Consider the following 21649-nt stretch of genomic DNA (forward strand, 5'->3'; position numbering starts at 1 on the left):
TACTGATTGGGAAATAAAACAGGAGTGTAAAGAGTCACATTGAAATCTTAACTGCTGCATAACTAACACTGAGACTTTGCTGTAATGAATATCCATGGATAATCTAAACAGCATTTGAAATATAAAACAATTGAGCATTTAGAACATGATGGTCAGAAAAGTTGTGCTAGATTGGTATGTGTGAGCATGTGCGTGCGTGCGTGCTGACATGCATCCGTGCGTGCGGGTGTTCCAAACTTGTTTTCTTTCTCCCCTATTGTGGGTGATCCCCAGAGGAAATGACTTTGGCGGGAACAAAAGCTCCCCTCTGACTGACAAAACAAAAACAACTCCATGGAAACAGCAGATACCAGTGAGCTTTAAAGACCTACACACACACAAACACGCACACTCCCAATTGCCAACAGCTGCTGAGTTGCCCTACAGTGATGGAACATTTTCGGTTTGAGGGTAGAGGAAACGAAGTTCAGGCTAACCTTCCCCATTTCAAACTCAGTTGGTCCGGCTAGGCTAACCCTGTTGGTGACACCATTGAGAACAGATAACAGTAACCATTCAAACTCAGTTGGTCCGAGCTAGGCTAACCCTGTTGGTAACACCATAGAGAACAGATAACAGTAACCATTCAAACTCAGTTGGTCCGAGCTAGGCTAACCCTGTTGGTAACACCATAGAGAACAGATAACAGTAACCATTCAGGCTCAGTTGGTCCGAGCTAGGCTAACCCTGTTGGTAACACCATAGATAACAGATAACAGTAACCATTCAGGCTCAGTTGGTCCGAGCTAGGCTAACCCTGTTGGTAACACCATAGATAACAGATAACAGTAACCATTCAGGCTCAGTTGGTCCGAGCTAGGCTAACCCTGTTGGTAACACCATAGATAACAGATAACAGTAACCATTCAGGCTCAGTTGGTCCGAGCTAGGCTAACCCTGTTGGTAACACCATAGAGAACAGATAACAGTAACCATTCAAGCTCAGTTGGTCCGAGCTAGGCTAACCCTGTTGGTAACACCATAGAGAACAGATAACAGTAACCATTCAAACTCAGTTGGTCCGAGCTAGGCTAACCCTGTTGGTAACACCATAGATAACAGATAACAGTAACCATTCAGGCTCAGTTGGTCCGAGCTAGGCTAACCCTGTTGGTAACACCATAGATAACAGATAACAGTAACCATTCAAGCTCAGTTGGTCCGAGCTAGGCTAACCCTGTTGGTAACACCATAGAGAACAGATAACAGTAACCATTCAGGCTCAGTTGGTCCGAGCTAGGCTAACCCTGTTGGTAACACCATAGATAACAGATAACAGTAACCATTCAGGCTCAGTTGGTCCGAGCTAGGCTAACCCTGTTGGTAACACCATAGATAACAGATAACAGTAACCATTCAAACTCAGTTGGTCCGAGCTAGGCTAACCCTGTTGGTAACACCATAGATAACAGATAACAGTAACCATTCAGGCTCAGTTGGTCCGAGCTAGGCTAACCCTGTTGGTAACACCATAGATAACAGATAACAGTAACCATTCAAACTCAGTTGGTCCGAGCTAGGCTAACCCTGTTGGTAACACCATAGAGAACAGATAACAGTAACCATTCAGGCTCAGTTGGTCCGAGCTAGGCTAACCCTGTTGGTAACACCATAGAGAACAGATAACAGTAACCATTCAGGCTCAGTTGGTTTTAAGCAATTTGGTAATTTATTACCACAACACTGATGTAACTGTAACCATTCGCTGATTGAGTCATTTTCACAGTGTGTGCATTGTCTTACGTTAGCACGATGATTACTCCCTCTGCACTGGTCGGTTGAGGGAATAGGGTAGCACAGGAGGGACCCCACCTGTAGGAAGACAACGCAGTGTGTGTTCATGATGATAATGATACGAACCATGGTAATGATCATGATCAATATTAATCAGGGTAGCATTAGTTCAGGTTGCGACCTTGTTTAGCCTACAGGCTATTGAGTTCACTGAATAGGCGCTGTCCAACTGGAAAGCCAGTTTGACAGCGTAAAGCACTCTAGGCTTACATTATTGATAACCTCTCTCTTTCTCTCGCTCTCTCTTTCTCTCTCTCTCCCTCAATCTCCTGGCGGGCAAAACTGGTCTAAACCGTTTAAAAATTACGTTATAATTATGTCATTTCAACCAGTTTTTCCTGCTTGTCTCTCTCTGTCTCTCTCGCTCTCTCTCTCTCTTTCTCATTGGCAGTATCGTCTGCACTGCAGGCCACTCTCCTGTGACTACTCTACTGACCTAGTCTCAGACCCTCAACGTAACATTATCTTCATGTTAGAGACCGCTCTTCGGCCCTTTGTTTAAAAAGTCTGCATGATAATACATAATACATGTACAGTATAATACAAGAGGATCAGGGCTGGGGAGTAACTGATTACATGTAATCCGCTACATGTAATCTGTTACGTGTAATCAGTTACGTGTAATCAGCTACATGTAATCTGATTACAACAAAAACTGTAACTGTAATAAGTTACATTATCTGCAAAAATATTGTAATCAGATTACAGATACTTTTGAAAAAGTAGATGATTACTTCTGGGATTACTTTTAAATTCAGAAAGGATGTTTGCGCCTTTCTTTTTTCTCAATGGCATTCAATTCAGCATTGAAAAAAGGCGCAGGTTTAAGTTTGTTCGACCTGAGCGAGGCCTATGATGAGCCCTATGATGAGCCCTATGATGAGCCCTATGATGAGCACTATGATGAGCCCTATGATGAGCACTATGATGAGCCCTATGATGAGCACTATGATGAGCACTATGATGAGCCCTATGATGAGCCCTATGATGAGCCCTATGATGAGCCCTATGATGAGCACTATGATGAGCCCTATGATGAGCCCTATGATGAGCACTATGATGAGCCCTATGATGAGCACTATGATGAGCACTATGATGAGCCCTATGATGAGCACTATAATGAGCCCTATGACGACACCAAATGTGTTTGATGAACCCTTTTCGTCTTCATCTAATGCCTTATATGAGGAAAGTCATCCAAAAGTAACTGAAAGTGATCAGATCATTATGTTACTGAGTTTGGGTAATCCAAAAGTTACGTTACTGATTACAATTTTGGACAGGTAACTATTAACGGATTACATTTAGAAAGTGACCTACCCAACCCTGAAGAGGATGACTATACATGAATATGCTCAACTTCGAAACATAAACAATCTGGATGAATGAGTATTTGACTGTGAAGAGTCTGTAAACTGACAAGTCAATTAATAGACGTTTACAGGGGAAGTTACTGCTAAATTACTTATCTTCAGGTTGGCGTGGGTGCATGATAATCTAGGTGTACTGTCTTTCAGCAGCTCTTGTACCAGGTTGTCGACCCTACCCTTATCAGATGAGTTGACAAGAATCCTACCCTTATCAGATGAGTTGACAAGAGTCCTACCCTTATCAGATGAGTTGACAACAACTCTACCCTTATCAGATGAGTTGACAACAACCCTACGCTTATCAGATGAGTTGACAACAACCCTACGCTTATCAGATGAGTTGACAACAATCCTACCCATATCAGATGAGTTGACAACAACCCTACCCATATCAGATGAGTTGACAACAACCCTACCCTTATCAGATGAGTTGACAACAACTCTACCCTTATCAGATGAGTTGACAACAACCCTACGCTTATCAGATGAGTTGACAACAACCCTACGCTTATCAGATGAGTTGACAACAATCCTACCCATATCAGATGAGTTTACAACAACCCTACCCATATCAGATGAGTTGACAACACCCCTACCCATATCAGATGAGTTGACAACCCCCTACCCATATCAGATGAGTTGACAACCCCCTACCCATATCAGATGAGTTGACAACATTCCTACCCATATCAGATGTGTTGACAACACACCTACACATATCAGATGAGTTGACAACAACCCCACCCATATCAGATGAGTTGACAACAACCCCACCCATATCAGATGAGTTGACAACAACCCCACCCATATCAGATGAGTTGACAACACCTCCTACCCATATCAGATGAGTTGACAACCCCCCTACCCATATCAAATCAGTTGATAACAACCCTACCCATATCAGAGGAGTTGACAACAACCCCACCCATATCAGAGGAGTTGACAACAACCCCACCCATATCAGAGAAGTTGACAACAACCCTACCCATATCAGATGAGTTGACAACAACCCCAACAATATCAGATGAGTTGACAACCTACCTACCCATATCAGATGAGTTGACAACACACCTACCCATATCAGATGAGTTGACAACAACCCCACCCATATCAGATGAGTTGACAACAACCCTACCCATATCAGATGAGTTGACAACAACCCTACCCATATCAGATGAGTTGACAACAACCCTACCCATATCAGAGGAGTTGACAACAACCCTACCATATCAGATGAGTTGACAACAACCCCAGCCATATCAGATGAGGTGACAACCTACCTACCCATATCAGATGAGTTGACAACAACCCTCTCTTATCAGATGAGTCGACAACAACCCCACCGATATCAGATGAGTCGACAACAACCCCACCGATATCAGATGAGTCGACAACAACCCCACCCATATCAGATGAGTCGACAACAACCCCACCCATATCAGATGAGTCGACAACAACCCCACCCATATCAGATGAGTTGACAACAACCCCACCCATATCAGATGAGCTGACAACAACCCCAACCATATCAGATGAGTTGACAACAACCCCAACCATATCAGATGAGTTGACAACACCCCCAACCATATCAGATGAGTTGACAACACACCTACCCATAGCAGATGAGTTGACAACAACCCCACCCATATCAGATGAGTTGACAACAACCCTACCCATATCAGATGAGTTGACAACAACCCTACCCATATCAGATGAGTTGACAACAACCCTACCCATATCAGATGAGTTGACAACAACCCCACCCATATCAGATGAGGTGACAACCTACCTACCCATATCAGATGAGTTGACAACCTTACCCATATCAGATGAGTTGACAACAACCCCACTGATATCAGATGAGTCGACAACAACCCCACCCATATCAGATGAGTTGACAACAACCCCACCCATATCAGATGAGTTGACAACAACCCCACCCATATCAGATGAGTTGACAACAACCCCACCCATATCAGATGAGTCGACAACAACCCCACCCATATCAGATGAGTCGACAACAACCCCACCCATATCAGATGAGTCGACAACAACCCCACCCATATCAGATGAGTCGACAACAACCCCACCCATATCAGATGAGTCGACAACAACCCCACCCATATCAGATGAGTCGACAACAACCCCACCCATATCAGATGAGCTGACAACAACCCCAACCATATCAGATGAGTTGACAACAACCCCAACCATATCAGATGAGTTGACAACACCCCCAACCATATCAGATGAGTTGACAACACACCTACCCATAGCAAATGAGTTGACAACAACCCCACCCATATCAGATGAGTTGACAACAACCCTACCCATATCAGATGAGTTGACAACAACCCTACCCATATCAGATGAGTTGACAACAACCCTACCCATATCAGATGAGTTGACAACAACCCCACCCATATCAGATGAGGTGACAACCTACCTACCCATATCAGATGAGTTGACAACCTTACCCATATCAGATGAGTTGACAACAACCCCACTGATATCAGATGAGTCGACAACAACCCCACCCATATCAGATGAGTTGACAACAACCCCACCCATATCAGATGAGTTGACAACAACCCCACCCATATCAGATGAGTTGACAACAACCCCACCCATATCAGATGAGTTGACAACAACCCCACCCATATCAGATGAGTTGACAACAACCCCACCCATATCAGATGAGTTGACAACAACCCCACCCATATCAGATGAGTCGACAACAACCCCACCCATATCAGATGAGTTGACAAGTTCACTTCCATCCAAGCATGTGGCATATGTGGCCATGATGTCATATAATGCCTTCAATTACTTTAGTACCTCTTGTCTTGACAGGTTTCTCTTCCCTTCTTTCATCTGATGCTGTGATGCGCCTGCTCTGGTCTCCTTCGCACCTGCTCTCCCTCACACACACACACACGCACACACACACACGCACATACGCACGCACACACCCATCTCATGTTAGCTCTGAATAATGTAAGTGCTGCCTCACACTATGCTTCTGCCTCGAGGGGAAACCAATTGACACAGCAGAACCGACATGTACAACACAGCACTGGGACCTCCGGGGGCTGTCTAGGGGATCTCTCTGCATTGACAATTAGTTTGCTAGCTAGTAGTGGTATGGATCCTTAGCTCAATAAAACTGTGTTGGGGAAAGAGGGGATTGTCTAAAGGGATGGTTCAGGTGCTAGTCATTGCGATAGTAAGGGATTCTATTTAAATATCTTAAACTTGATCACCTCTACAAGTACTTTACATTGTATGGGTCACTCACCCCATCCCCCTCCAATGTGTATAGGAGCCAACTTGGTGATTAGCAGCCATTTTGTGCTAGAGTGCTCAGCAGTTGTCGGTAGTCCAGTAACTGGGATAATTATTTACATAGAAATCATTAGTGCGCCGGTTCTCCAACAAGGGTTGTCGAGGAAAGTCTCAGGGCAGTGTGACAATGCAATGTGAAGTATGCCACACTCAATAGTAATCACTTTCAGGGAGGTCCTCCTTATGTAGTATTGTGCTGAATACTGTTTAAAGTACTTTGAGACCGAAGTGCATTGCGTTATATACTTGATGTACAGTTGAAGTTGGAAGTTTACATACACTTAGGTTGGAGTCATTAAAACTCGTTTTACAACCACTCCACACATTTCTTGTTAACAAACTATAGTTTTGGCAAGTCGGTTAGGACATCTACTTTGTGCATGACACACACAGTAATTTTTCCAACAATTGTTTACAGACAGATTATTTCACTTATAATTCACTTTATCACAATTCCAGTTGGTCAGAAGTTTACATACACTAAGTTGACTGTGCCTTTAAACAGCTTGGAAAATTCCAGAAAATGATGTCATGGCTTTAGAAGCTTCTGATAGGCTAATTGATTTATTTGAGTCAATTAGAGGTGTACCTGTGGATGTATTTCAAGGCCTACCTTCAAACTCAGTGCCTCTTTGCTTGACATCATGGGAAAATCAAAAGAAATCAGCCAAGACCTCAGAATTTTTTTTGTAGACCTCCACAAGTCTGGTTCATCCTTGGGAGCAATTTCCAAACGCCTGAAGGTACCATGTTCATCTGTACAAACAACAGTACGCAAGTATAAACACCATGGGACCATGCAACCGTCATACCGCTCAGGAAGGAGACACGTTCTGTCTCCTAGAGATGAACGTACTTTGGTGTCAAAAAGTGCAAATCAATCCCAGAACAACAGCAAAGGACCTTGTGAAGATGCTGGAGGAAACAGGTACAAAAGTATCTATATCCACAGTAAAATAAGTCCTATATCGACATAACCTGAAAGGCTGCTCAGCAAGGAAGAAGCCACTGCTCCAAAACCACCATAAAAAAGCCAGACTACGGTTTGCAACTGCACATGGGGACAAATATCATACTTTTTGGAGAAATGTCCTCTGGTCTGATGAAACAAAAATAGAACTGTTTGGCCATAATGACCATCGTTATGTTTGGAGGGAAAAGGGGGTTGCTTGCAAGCCGAAGAACACCATCTCAACCGTGAAGCACAGGATTAGCAGCATCATGCTGTGGGGGTGCTTTGCTGCAGGAGGGACTGGTGCACTTCACAAAATAGATGGCATCATTGTCACGTTCGTTCATAGAAGGGTCAGACCAAGGCGCAGCGTGATATGCGTACATGTTTATTTGAACCGAATAAACAACACGACAAATGAAACGTGACGTCCAAGGTATAACACAAAACATACCTTACAAGATCCCACAACTCAATAGTGCCCATAGGCTGCCTAAGTATGGTCCCCAATCAGAGACAACGAGCGACAGCTGCCTCTGATTGGGAACCACACCGGCCAACATAGAAATACACATACTAGAATATAAACATAGATCTACACCACATAGAAACTACACACCCTGACTCAACAAATAAGCGTCCCCTGAGTCAGGGCGTGACAATCATGAGGAAGGAAAATTATGTGGATATATTGAAGCAACATCTCAAGACATCAGTCAGGAAGTTAAAGATTGGTCGCAAATGGGTGTTCCAAATGGACAATGACCCCAAGCATACTTCCAAAGTTGTGGCAAAATTGCTTAAGGACAACAAAGTCAAGGTATTGGAGTGGCCATCACAAAGCCCTGACCTCAATCCTTTAGAAAATGTGTGGGTAGAACTGAAAAAGTGTGTGCGAGCAAGGAGGCCTACAAACCGGACTCAGTTACACCATCTCTGTCAGGAGGAATGGGCCCAACTTATTGTGGGAAGCTTGTGGAAGGCTACCCGAAACGTTTGACCCAAGTGAAACAATTTAAAGGCAATGCTACCAAATACTAATTGAGTGTATGTAAACTTCTGAACCACTGGGAATGTGATGAAAGAAATAAAAGCTGAAATAAATCATTCTCTCTAATATTATTCTGACGTTTCACATTCTTAAAATAAAGTGGTGATCCTAACTGACCTAAGACAGGACATTTTTACTAGGATTAAATGTCAGGAATAGTGAAAAACTGAGTGTAAATATATTTGGCTAAGGTGTATGTAAACTTCCCACTTCTACTGTATTATTTTTCAGCTCCTAGTGGAGTGAAGGCCCATCAAGCCTCTCTATCGAATTTAAAAGTGCTTTATAAAGGCAGTATTGTTCTCACCAATGAAATGAGGTACCTTATACATATGGTGTGAAGATTAACATAGAAGGTACAGTCCTGATGCAGTCCTGCCAATATGTTCTACCACCACATCATTCAGTAGTGAGGTTTAAGCCAAGCTACTGAATTCAACTGTGTTCAACTCACTAACTTTCTGTAGTGGTGAATTTATTTATCCCTGGTCAAATATGGGTGAAAAAACAAGGGGTGAATCAAAGGAAGTCTGGTTAAATGAGGACAATAGAAACATCCTGGAATAGAAACAAAGGACGCAAGTCAATTTTCCCATGTCCTCGTTTTGGCAAATGTTCTCCTTTGCCCCTTTAAAGTGCTTTTACTGTGTGCATACTGGAGCTGCATTACAATGGCTAATCCCTGCACTCTTTGTTAGCCTTGGCGTCTTTTTTATAGGAAGAAAACACCTATAGGAAATACAGCAATGTGAGGTGGTCAAGCAGTTGCAAATAAAAATGGCCCCATTGAAATCACTAATGTTAGGTGCAGCCACACCTGGGGTACTTTAGATGTATTGTAGGGCATTCATATCCACTGAAAATCTCCATCGCTTGAATTACAAATGTATATCTAATAAACTTGATGTGTCTGAGTTGCATACAAACTACTTCAACATTTATAGACTGGGGGCATAGAAAATCATTCTCCAGTGAAACTAAACTACAATGATGATTCATAGTTTATTTGTCACTCACAAAATGGAAAGTTGTTGTAAAAAGTATAGAACTTCAATACTGTATGTCAAGTTATTATGCCAGGTGGACTCCGTCCAAAGTCAACGCACAACCTCCTCCAAAGCTGTCATCACCATGACTATCACCATGGTCGCCATCAGTTGTCTCCAAACAAAACAAATACTTCATGGCCCAAATCACATTCCACTGGATATAGGGACAGCATTGGCCTCAGGAACCCTCAGTTCTTTCCTAAGGATGAAAATGTTAGTCACATTTTGTTAATACAATGTTTTCCAGTTCTACTGTTAATGATATCTTGCCATTATGTGTTATTCACACATCTCTCTATCTCTCTATATGGCAGCAAAGTATTATTATTAGTATTATTATATATGCAAGTGGACTTGAATGTTTTTTCAATGGCAATCATTATTATTACTCTTCTCAGGAAAATCTAGTCTACCCAATTCATCAATGCAGTCACTAATGTCAATAAAAGATTATTCTACAAAGGGATAGCTTATAGATTCTTTTTTTGCCCCTTTCCTATTTTTTACTTCACAATGTATTTGAGGTCATAAAAAATATACATATCTGACACAATTTAAATGTAATTCCAGTCATAAATTCTGTTTTCTTTTCAAACATGACCCATTATGAAATGCCATAACTTTCTTATAGTTTTATACCCGCGTGCACCTGTGCTACTTGTAAATTACTATCTAGCAAGCATTAGTTTCATGTAATGCATTGTTTTAAAAGTGAAGAATTGGAGGCAACCTTATCAAACTTGTAACATGTTTTAACATGAAAATGTAACGCTTGAGTGCTGTTTGGTTACATTTTGTGTGTAGCAATACATCTTGTTGGTCAGATTCGTATTCAATGATACAGCCTGCGAGCGTTCCTAGTTACAAAGAATACAAAAGTATCCCCAAGGTCTCCGAACATAAAGAGATCTCTTTATGTTCTTAGCCCAAAATAACCCAGCGACTCTCTAATGTTTCCATTTCTGTAACCATTGACAACAGGTTACTATATCGTGAGAGCCAATCAAAACTAGAAATCAACTTTTGTTATCCAATGAAATACAGTTATACTATGATTGACGGGTGTTTAAACCAATAGCATTCATAATCGTCCGTTGCCACTGATTATAAATTCAGTCCTCCGTTTTGAATAGAGTATTATTCTTTCTTGCTTCAGAGTGTGTTCGATAGTGACAGTCCTACTTCACCTGTGTTTTTAAAATTTATTCATTCACTCAAAATGAGGGAAATTGTGCATTTGCAGGCTGGTCAGTGCGGCAACCAAATTGGAGCAAAGGTTGGTTAAACTTTCCAGACTTTCACCCTTCAAGCTCAGTAACGTAGCCCTGCCTTGCATTGTCTGTAATTGACGTCGTTAACTTTATCTAACGTTAGTTATAAATACATGAGATAGCTAGGCTACTACTATTAGGCTACATATGCACACTGTTAAGTTGTCTTTATTGTAATTGCTCTGTATTTGATTCCTTTAAAAGTGCAAATTGCTTCGCTGGCATACCTTTTTGGATGGCTGTGGGATGTGACTTGGAGTTGGAGCTAACACCTGTTCCATCATTTCTTTCCTCTAGTTCTGGGAAGTGATTAGTGACGAGCATGGCATCGACCCCACTGGCACATACCATGGGGACAGCGACCTTCAGCTGGAGAGAATTAATGTGTATTACAATGAAGCCACGGGTAGGTCCTCTATTAGCCTGCTAGTACTCTATATACTCTAGCCATTATTTATTTTAGAAATAGGGTTGTAGTGCTGCCGGATCACATTTTTTAAATTTGAGAATAGGGGCCCACACGGAGCTGGTAAAAATATTTCTGGAAAATTAATTCTGATAAATTCTAAATAAATTCTACTCAATTACCACAAACATTCCATGAAAAACGATATAATGACACAAACCAAATAAATATGTATAGCAGTTTAGAGTTAACCTACTCGCTGAGTGCGCTGCCGAACTGCAGCAACAAGTGACAAAAATAGGGCGCGTATGGAACGCGCTGGGTGGCGATCTCTTTCCTGGTCCAACTTCGAAACGCTCTGCGCTCACTTTGAGCGGACCAAATCCAACGTAACAAGAACCGCCACAGACAGAAAACTACGAGGGGTTGCTAAAACGGCTGTCTTCAAAACAGTTTATGGACTTGGGGCTCATGTACGACGCTGTCCGAGTGTGTCTTGCAAGATCGCATAGGCATAATAATTACATTATGTAGGCCTATTTTACATAATATAACCGAATATAACAGCATATAGCACAGTAGGCATATATTACTGTTACACCAATAATAACTCCTCCTCAGTCATTTCTTGTGTGCTTTTAGGATGGTTAGCTCGCTGAAGCTGCATTGCCGAAACTCAACAGTTTGCACCACTAGGCAGGATATAGTCTATGCTCAGGGCCAGATTAAGAAATCATACCCTCCAGGGCTTTTTATTTATTTCTATAGACCCCCCTTCCTGCACACCATAATTTTCTGTAAACAAATCCGTGCACCAAGATGCTATTCGATGGGTGGTAAATTTACTGTTGAAGAAAAAGTCCCTTTATAATAAAGCCATAATAACATTTGTGATGTGGTATAGGCTAAAGGGGAACAATTCTGGGTAGGGTCTGGAAAAAAATCTGCCTTTTAAAAAACTAATTTAATGCAATTCCACCTCATTTACATGTCAAAGCCATTAGCTGAATCTTTTTTAATACACACAAATGACCGAATGAGTGGCTACTCTGACACTGACAAACTGAGATCAATCTGTTCTTTAATTCAAACAGCCCAGGCCAATGAAGCGACACACAGATTGTACAATATTAGGAGGAAATATATATATCCTACAGTAAGCTACTAAATAAAATGTCCAGTGGCACACTGACTCGCCTAATGATGAAGATGAAGCCATAGGCTACTCACGGTAATGGCCGACGTGCTCGTCGAGGCAATAGCCTATCTCAAGATGAGCTACTTTGAAAAACAGTGCAGTTCGCAGACAGATTAGTCTTCTCTTTTCAGCAGTAGGCATTTGCTTTCTAAACGGTACATTTTTCCCGCGATTGTATTTTGACATTTGCAAAAGGCAAACCTACAGCCGCAACCAACCATAATAATATAATTCATAGATGGCAGTTCCCATTCAAGTCAGGACTGGCAACCATTGCTAGTGTACCCATGAGTTTAACAGTCAAATTGCCATGGTAAGAGGTTCCAAAACCCTTCTATGGATTATATGTCTATGGCCAAAATGCAACAAGCTGTATATTTGGCTGCTGCCTTCCCGACTGTAGGTATACCAGTAACTGCCAAAATAAAGGAAACACGTGAGTAAATGAGGGACAAACAGTATATGTTATGGTGTGGGGTGCATGTTCCTGGCATGGTTTAGGTCCACTTGTAGAATCTATGCCAAGGTGCATTGAGGCTGTTCTGGCAGCTCGTGGTGGCCTAACACCCTTTTAAGACACTTTATGTTGGTGTTTCCTTTATTTTGGCAGTTACCTGCATGTGCTTGTGATTCAAACTTAATCCAGTTATATATTTTTTTACTATTGAAACCTCTGTGGCTAAATTATGCTCTCTGGTGTATTTTGAACATTGAGAGCGGACTCCTGTGATTGTATTAAAAAATATATATAATAATAACAAAAATAAATATAAAAATGTATTTGCCTCTTGGGCCCCCTACGGGCATGGGCCCAGCCCCTGACTTACATAATTGACCAGTCACATGGATTTATTATGCAGTTTTATTAATTAGTTACCCAATCAAGGCAGGGCCCTCCAGTTACCCATGTGGGCCCCCTACCTCATCTCCTCCCCCATCTGACGATTAGCAGAGCAGCAGCAGGTTGCCTACACTAATTGAGAGCAGGCTCCTGAGTCCTCCTGTGGTTGGCGGTTGCAGTAAATAAAAATACTAAATATATACACTCAGCAAAAAAAGAAACGTCCCTTTTTCAGGACCCTGTCTTTCAAAGATAATTCGTAAAAATCAAAATAACTTCACAGATCTTCAATGTAAAGGGTTTAAACACTGTTTCCCATGTTTGTTCAATGAACCATAAACAATTAATGAACATGCGCCTGTGGAACGGTCGTTAAGACACTAACAGCTTACAGACGGTAGGCAATTAAGGTCACAGTTATGAAAACTTAGGACACTAAAGAGGCCTTTCTACTGACTCTGAAAAACACCAAAAGAAAGATGCCCAGGGTCCCTGCTCATCTGCGTGAACGTGCCTTAGGCATGCTGCAAGGAGGCATGAGGACTGCAGATGTGGCCAGGGCAATAAATTGCAATGTCCGTTCTATGAGACGCCTAAGACATCGCTACAGGGAGACAGGACGGACAGCTGATCGTCCTCGCAGTGGCAGACCACGTGTAACAACACCTGCACAGGATCGGTACATCCGAACATCACACCTGCGGGACAGGTACAGGATGGCAACAACAACTGCCCGAGTTACACCAGGAACGCACAATCCCTCCATCAGTGCTCAGACTGTCCGCAATAGGCTGAGAGAGGCTGGACTGAGGGCTTGTAGGCCTGTTGTAAGGCAGGTCCTCACCAGACATCACCGACAACAACGTCGCCTATGGGCACAAACCCACCGTTGCTGGACCAGACAGGACTGGCAAAAAGTGCTCTTCACTGACGAGTCGCGGTTTTGTCTCACCAGGGGTGATGGTCGGATTTGCGTTTATCGTCGAAGGAATGAGCATTACACAGAGGCCTGTACTCTGGAGCAGGATCGATTTGGAGCTGGAGGGTCCGTCATGGTCTGGGGCGGTCTGTCACAGCATCATCGGACTGAGCTTGTTGTCATTGCAGGCAATCTCAACGCTGTGCGTTACAGGGAAGACATCCTCCTCCCTCATGTGGTACCCTTCCTGCAGGCTCATCCTGACATCATGACAATGCCACCAGCCATACTGCTCGTTCTGTGCGTGATTTCCTGCAAGACAGGAATGTCAGTGTTCTGCCATGGCCAGTGAAGAGCCTGGATCTCAATCCCATTGAGCACGTCTGGGACCTGTTGGATCAGAGGGTGAGGGCTAGGGCCATTCCCCCCAGAAATATCCGGGAACTTGCAGGTGCCTTGGTGGAAGGGTGGGGTAGTCCATGAGGAGGAGATGCACTGCAGTACTTAATGCAGCTGGTGGCCACACCAGATACTGACTGTTACTTTTGATTTTGACCCCCCCCTTTGTTCAGGGACACATTATTCAATTTCTGTAAGTCACATGTCTGTGGAACTTGTTCAGTTTATGTCTCAGCTGTTGAATCTTGTTATGTTCAAACAAATATTTACACATGTTAAGTTTGCTGAAAATAAACGCAGTTGACAGTGAGAGGACGTTTCTTTTTTTGCTGAGTTTAGTACATACATAATATACATGTACAGTGGGGAGAACAAGTATTTGATAAACTGCCGATTTTGCAGGTTTTCCTACTTACAAAGCATGTAGAGGTCTGTAATTTTTATCATAGGTACACTTCAACTGTGAGAGACGGAATCTAAAACAAAAATCCAGAAAATCATGGTAAAAATGTATGGTTTTTAAGTAATTAATTTGCATTTTATTGCATGACATAAGTATTTGATCACCTACCAACCAGTAAGAATTCCTGCTCTCACAGACCTGTTAGTTTTTCTTTAAGAAGCCCTCCTGTTCTCCACTCATTACCTGTATTAACTGCACCTGTTTTGAACTCGTTACCTGTATAAAAGACACCTGTCCACACACTCAATCAAACAGACTCCAACCTCTCCACAATGGCCAAGACCAGAGCGCTGTGTAAGGACCTCAGGGATCAAATTGTAGACCTGCACAAGGCTGGGATGGGCTACAGGACAATAGGCAAGCAGCTTGGTGAGAAGGCAACAACTGTTGGCGCAATTATTAGAAAATGGAAGAAGTTCAAGATGACGGTCAATCACCCTCGGTCTGGGGCTCCATGCAAGATCTCACCTTGTGGGGCATCAATGATCATGATGAAGGTGAGGGATCAGCCCAGAACTACATGGCAGGACCTGGTCAATGACCTGAAGAGAGCTGGGACCACAGTCTCAAAGAAAACCATTAGTAACACACTACACCATCATGGATTAAAATCCTGCAGCGCACGCAAGGTCCCCCTGCTCAAGCCAGCGCATGTCCAGGCCCGTCTGAAGTTTGCCAATGACCATCTGGATGATCCAGAGGAGGAATGGGAGAAGGTCATGTGGTCTGATGAGACAAAAATAGAGCTTTTTGGTCTAAACTCCACTCGCCGTGTTTGGAGGAAGAAGAAGGATGAGTACAACCCCAAGTACACCATCCCAACCATGAAGCATGGAGGTGGAAACATCATTCTTTGGGGATGCTTTTCTGCAAAGGGGACAGGACGACTGCACCGTATTGAGGGGAGGATGGATGGGGCCATGTATCGCGAGATCTTGGCCAACAACCTCCTTCCCTCAGTAAGAGCATTGAAGATGGGTCGTGGCTGGTTCTTCCAGCATGACAACGACCCGAAACACACAGCCAGGGCAACTAAGGAGTGGCTCCGTAAGAAGCATCTCAAGGTCCTGGAGTGGCCTAGCCAGTCTCCAGACTTGAACCCAATAGAAAATCTTTGGAGGGAGCTGAAAGTCCGTATTGCCCAGCGACAGCCCCGAAACCTGAAGGATCTGGAGAAGGTCTGTATGGAGGAGTGGGCCAAAATCCCTGCTGCAGTGTGTGTAAACCTGGTCAAGACCTACAGGAAACGTATGATCTCTGTAATTGCAAACAAAGGTTTCTGTACCAAATATTAAGTTCTGCTTTTCTGATGTATCAAATACTTATGTCATGCAATAAAATGCAAATTAATTACTTAAAAATCATACAATGTGATTTTCTGGATTCCGTCTCTCACAGTTGAAGTGTACCTATGATAAAAATTACAGACCTCTACATGCTTTGTAAGTAGGAAAACCTGAAAAATCGGCAGTGTATCAAATACTTGTTCTCCCCACTGTATATACATTTCCAAAATAAATAAGGAAATTATATAAACAATTTTCAAAACATGTTGCTGCCTCTTGGGCCCCCCACGGCCTTGGCCCAGGGGCTTCCTGCATTAATCTGGCACTGCCTGTGCTTTGATTGAAACAAAATACAAGAAAGGGTAATAGTTTATTAACACCATCTACTCTAATTTGCTCACGAAACAGTAATTGAAGATCTAAATGCATATTCCCATTAAACTATTTGCGATCAAATGATTTGCATGCAGATGCCGTTTGGACATTTCACCAGTAAAACGTGAATAATTATCATTCACGATTGACAGTGATGGCAATGCATTTTATGCATATTCGATAATGATATTCAATCTGTCGGTACAAACTTTGCGAAATTATGTCATTTACATTTTTTTAAATAATTGCGCTCTCGCACCTAAAATAGCACTACACCACTGGTTGAATTTATGATTAGAAAATGAGTGACGAATGTGTTTGGTGGTCGTTCATGGTTTGGTGGGCAATGCAATGTCTCAAACGTTTGTCTTTTGCTTTGCAGGAGGTAAGTATGTCCCCCGTGCGGTGTTGGTGGACTTGGAGCCTGGTACAATGGACTCTGTGAGGTCGGGTCCCTTTGGACAGATTTTCCGACCAGACAACTTTGTTTTTGGTGAGCCCTGGCAATCTGCTTTTGAGATTTTGATCATGATATTTGATCCAACGACTTGTATTAATGAATACTATTGACTAAACATCCTAAGGAAGAAGAGAAACTAAAAATGTATATTTTTTAATACAATCTGACTTTTGCTACAATGGATATAGTATTCACTTGGGGCATTACTACAGTGCCTTGTAAAAGTATTCATCCCCCTTGGTGTTTTTCCTATTTTGTTGCATTACAACCTGTAATTTAAATGGATTTTTATTTGGATTTCATGTAAAATAGTCAAAATTTGTGAAGTGAAATGAAAAAAATAACTTGTTTCAAAAAATTCAAAAAAAATAAATAATGGAAAAGTGGTGCGTGCGTATGTATTCACCCCCTTTGATATGAAGCCCTAAATAAGATCTGGTGCAACCAATTACCTTCAGAAGTCTAATAATTAGTTAAATAAAGTCCACCTGTGTGCAATCTAAGCGTCACATTATCTCAGTATATATACACCGGTTCTGAAAGGCCCCAGAGTCTGCAACACCACTAAGCAAGGGGCACCATCAAGCAAGCGGCACCATGAAGACCAAGAAGCTCCCCAAACAGGTCAGGGACAAAGTTGCGAGAAGTACAGATCAGGGTTCGGTTATAAAAAAATATCCAAAACTTTGAACATCCTACGGAGCACCATTAAATCCATTATTAAAAAATGGAAAGAATATGGCACCACAACAAACCTTCCAAGAGAGGGCCGCCCACCAAAACTCAAGGACCAGGCAAGGAGGGCATTAATTAGAGAGGCAACAAAGAGACCAAAGATAACCCTGAAGGAGCTCCACAGTGGAGATTGGAGTATCTGTCCATAGGACCACTTTAAGCCGTACACTCCACAGAGCTGGGCTTTACGAAAGAGTGGCCAGAAAAAAAGCCATTGCTTGAAAAAAATTAATAAGCAAACACATTTGGTGTTCGCCAAAAGCCATGTGGGAGACTCCCCAAACATATGGAAAAAGGTACTCTGGTCAGATGAGACTAAAATTGAGCTTTTTGGCCATCAAGGAAAACGCTATGTCTGGCGCAAACCCAACACCTCTCATCACCACGAGAACACCATCCCCACAGTGAAGCATGGTGGTGGCAGCATCATGATGTGGGGATGTTTTTCATCGGCAGGGACTGGGAAACTGGTCAGAATTGAAGGAATGATGGATGGTGCTAAATACAGGGAAATTCTTGAGGGAAACCTGTTTCAGTCTTCCAGAGATTTGAGACTGGGGCGAAGGTTCACCTTCCAGCAGGACAATAACCCTAAGTATACTGCAAAAGCAACACTCGAGTGGTTTAAGGGGAAACATTTAAATGTCTTGGAATGACCTAGTCAAAGCCCAGACCTCAATCCAATTGAGAATCTGTGATATGACTTGAAGATTGTTGTACACCAGCGGAATCCATCCAACTTGAAGGAGCTGGAGCAGTTTTGCCATGAAGAATGGGCAAAAATCCCAGTGGCTAGATTTGACAAGCTTATAGAGACATACCCCAAGAGACTTGCAGCTGTAATTGCTGCAAAAGGTGGCTCTACAAAGTATTGACTTTGGGGGGGTGAATAGTTATGCACGCTCAAGTCTTCTGTTTTTTTTGTCTTATTTCTTGTTTGTTTCACAATAAAAAATATTTTGCATCTTCAAAGTGGTAGGCATGTTGTGTAAATGAAATGATACAAACCCCCAAAAAAGCAATTTTAATTCCAGCTTGTAAGGCAACAAAATAGGAAAAATGCCAAGGGGGGGTGAATACTTTTGCAAGCCACTGTATATATTGTCAAAAGACCTGGCCCATTTTGTTTGTCTGCAGGCCAAAGTGGAGCTGGAAACAACTGGGCCAAGGGCCACTACACAGAGGGAGCTGAGCTGGTGGACTCTGTCCTGGATGTGGTGAGGAAGGAGGCAGAGAGCTGTGACTGTCTACAGGGTTTCCAGCTCACCCACTCCCTGGGCGGGGGCACAGGCTCGGGCATGGGCACTCTGCTCATCAGCAAAATCCGCGAGGAGTACCCCGACCGTATCATGAACACGTTCAGTGTGGTGCCCTCACCCAAAGTATCAGACACTGTGGTTGAGCCCTACAACGCCACCCTCTCAGTCCACCAGCTAGTAGAGAACACTGATGAGACCTACTGTATCGACAACGAGGCTCTGTATGACATCTGCTTCCGTACACTTAAACTCACCACGCCCACCTATGGCGACCTCAACCACCTGGTGTCAGCCACCATGAGCGGGGTCACCACTTGCTTGCGCTTCCCTGGCCAGCTCAACGCTGACCTCCGTAAACTGGCTGTCAACATGGTGCCCTTCCCCCGTCTCCACTTCTTCATGCCGGGCTTCGCCCCCCTGACTAGCAGGGGGAGCCAGCAGTACAGGGCCCTCACTGTGCCCGAGCTCACCCAGCAGATGTTCGACGCCAAGAACATGATGGCGGCCTGCGACCCACGTCACGGCCGATACCTCACCGTGGCCGCAGTGTTCAGGGGCCGCATGTCCATGAAGGAGGTGGACGAGCAGATGCTGAACGTCCAGAACAAGAACAGCAGCTACTTTGTCGAATGGATCCCCAACAACGTCAAGACCGCTGTCTGTGACATTCCTCCCCGCGGCCTCAAGATGGCCGCCACCTTCATCGGCAACAGCACGGCCATCCAGGAGCTGTTCAAACGCATCTCAGAGCAGTTCACCGCCATGTTCCGCCGTAAGGCCTTCCTCCATTGGTACACCGGGGAGGGTATGGACGAGATGGAGTTCACTGAGGCAGAGAGCAACATGAATGACCTGGTGTCTGAGTACCAGCAGTACCAGGACGCCACTGCCGAGGAGGAAGGAGAGTTTGAGGAGGAAGGAGAGGAGGAGCTGGCGTAAAGATATCATGTGTACTTCACAGTCTTACCGATGTTTTTCAGTGTCCTGTTTGTCTTGTCTGTCCCTTCTTACTGTGGCATTCTCAAGCTGTCAAATTCCAGCTTTGAACCAAATCTCTATTAAAGGCATAACTTTGATAGCATTTTGTCTGCTGTGCTCTATAAGTCAATCCACCTCAATGTTCAAATCAATTATACAACACACTTTAGGTACAATCAATGCAATTGGCCCACTTACACTTAGAAATGTGATTTAAGGTTGGCTATATAATATTTCAGCAATCATTTCACAAAACTGGCCACATGTAAAGGGATAAATCCAAAACCATAGAATGAGACACCTGCAAAAAATATTTTAGGGAGGCTGGAAAAATGTAGCTATTTTCATTTTGAGGGTGGATTTTAGCTCATTTATGCATTTAGTGTTGTTTTTTTTATATAGAATTGTTGCCGCATGTAAGCCTTCATATTTATTCAACATTCAAACTTGCCTAGTATTTGTTTCCAAGTATTTTGGCAATTGCTTTTTATCTGTTCCAACATAGGGAAGACTAAGTGGACGTGGCTGAAGGGCAAACCCATATTTCATTTCCGAATTGTTTAAAGTTGGGTTTGGTTAAGGTAAGCGTCAGTTTTAGGTTGTGTTCCCCTGCTTATACGTTGCATGCATCAACCAATGGTTGTGTGCCATGTCATCGACTTTGTCAGACTGACAGATTGGTGGAGTTCGTTTTGCATGGCCCAGTGCCCCGGGTGGATGGAGATTTCACTTAAGGACCAATGGAATAGTCTAAAATGAGCAAACTCCGCCCACCTGGGGCACCAGGCCACGTCGAACGAACTCGACCATTGCTATAACATATGATGTGGTTAGATGATAAGTAAAATACCCATCCAGCCATTGTAAGATCTGGCATGTGTCAGCAACGCCTGGGCAGAGGAACGCACCCTACATTTTGACTGGTTGGGCTGCCAATGGGATGCTGGTCAGAAAGGTCCCTTTAATCTCGCCAAGCCGATAACTATAAATAAAGCTTTACTGCCATCTTGTGGTTGAGACAAGAACATGTCAACCTGCATTAATAGACCATTTCTCTAGAACGTTTGTGTTACATGTTTTGACAGCTGAATCTTTTTGTAAGTAAATCATTTCTTAATTGTTTCTATGAAAAATAGGCTACTTTTTCTGCTTATCAAATTACAAAATTACATGCTGGTGGTCATTTGGAATATCGAGGTTGATAATTTGTAATACTTAAGGATATCCAGCCTTTGATAGCTCCTTGTCTCAGTCTTTGCACTAGCCTTATACTGGACTGGCATACACTAATGTGATCTCCTTACTCTCTACCCCACTCCTCAGAGTGTGCACTCGTTCAATCCCCCTCATCGATGTAAAAGAAATGGACTGGGGTAAGAAACTCCCTTGCTCTAGCATACCAATTCAATGCCTTACAAATCCTTGAGGTAGTGCACATTTCTGTGAGAAGGGTTGAGAG

At 43.1% G+C, this 21649-nt stretch overlaps 1 protein-coding gene across 1 annotated transcript; it reads left to right on the forward strand.

Moving 5' to 3' along the window:
• Nucleotides 1-10753: 10753 nt before the first annotated feature.
• LOC311128173 (tubulin beta-4B chain) lies at nucleotides 10754-20292 on the forward strand. The gene is made up of 4 exons (XM_084160165.1): nucleotides 10754-10876; nucleotides 11169-11277; nucleotides 17141-17251; nucleotides 19091-20292. The coding sequence occupies exons 1-4, from the start codon at nucleotides 10820-10822 to the stop codon at nucleotides 20149-20151; spliced, it is 1338 nt and encodes a 445-aa protein (XP_084016291.1). The 5' UTR covers nucleotides 10754-10819; the 3' UTR covers nucleotides 20152-20292.
• The last annotated feature ends 1357 nt before the right edge of the window (nucleotides 20293-21649 follow it).

This window comes from Coregonus lavaretus (genome assembly GCF_964263955.1).
Source record: "Coregonus lavaretus genome assembly, chromosome: 4".
Classification (NCBI taxonomy): Eukaryota; Metazoa; Chordata; class Actinopteri; order Salmoniformes; family Salmonidae; genus Coregonus; species Coregonus lavaretus.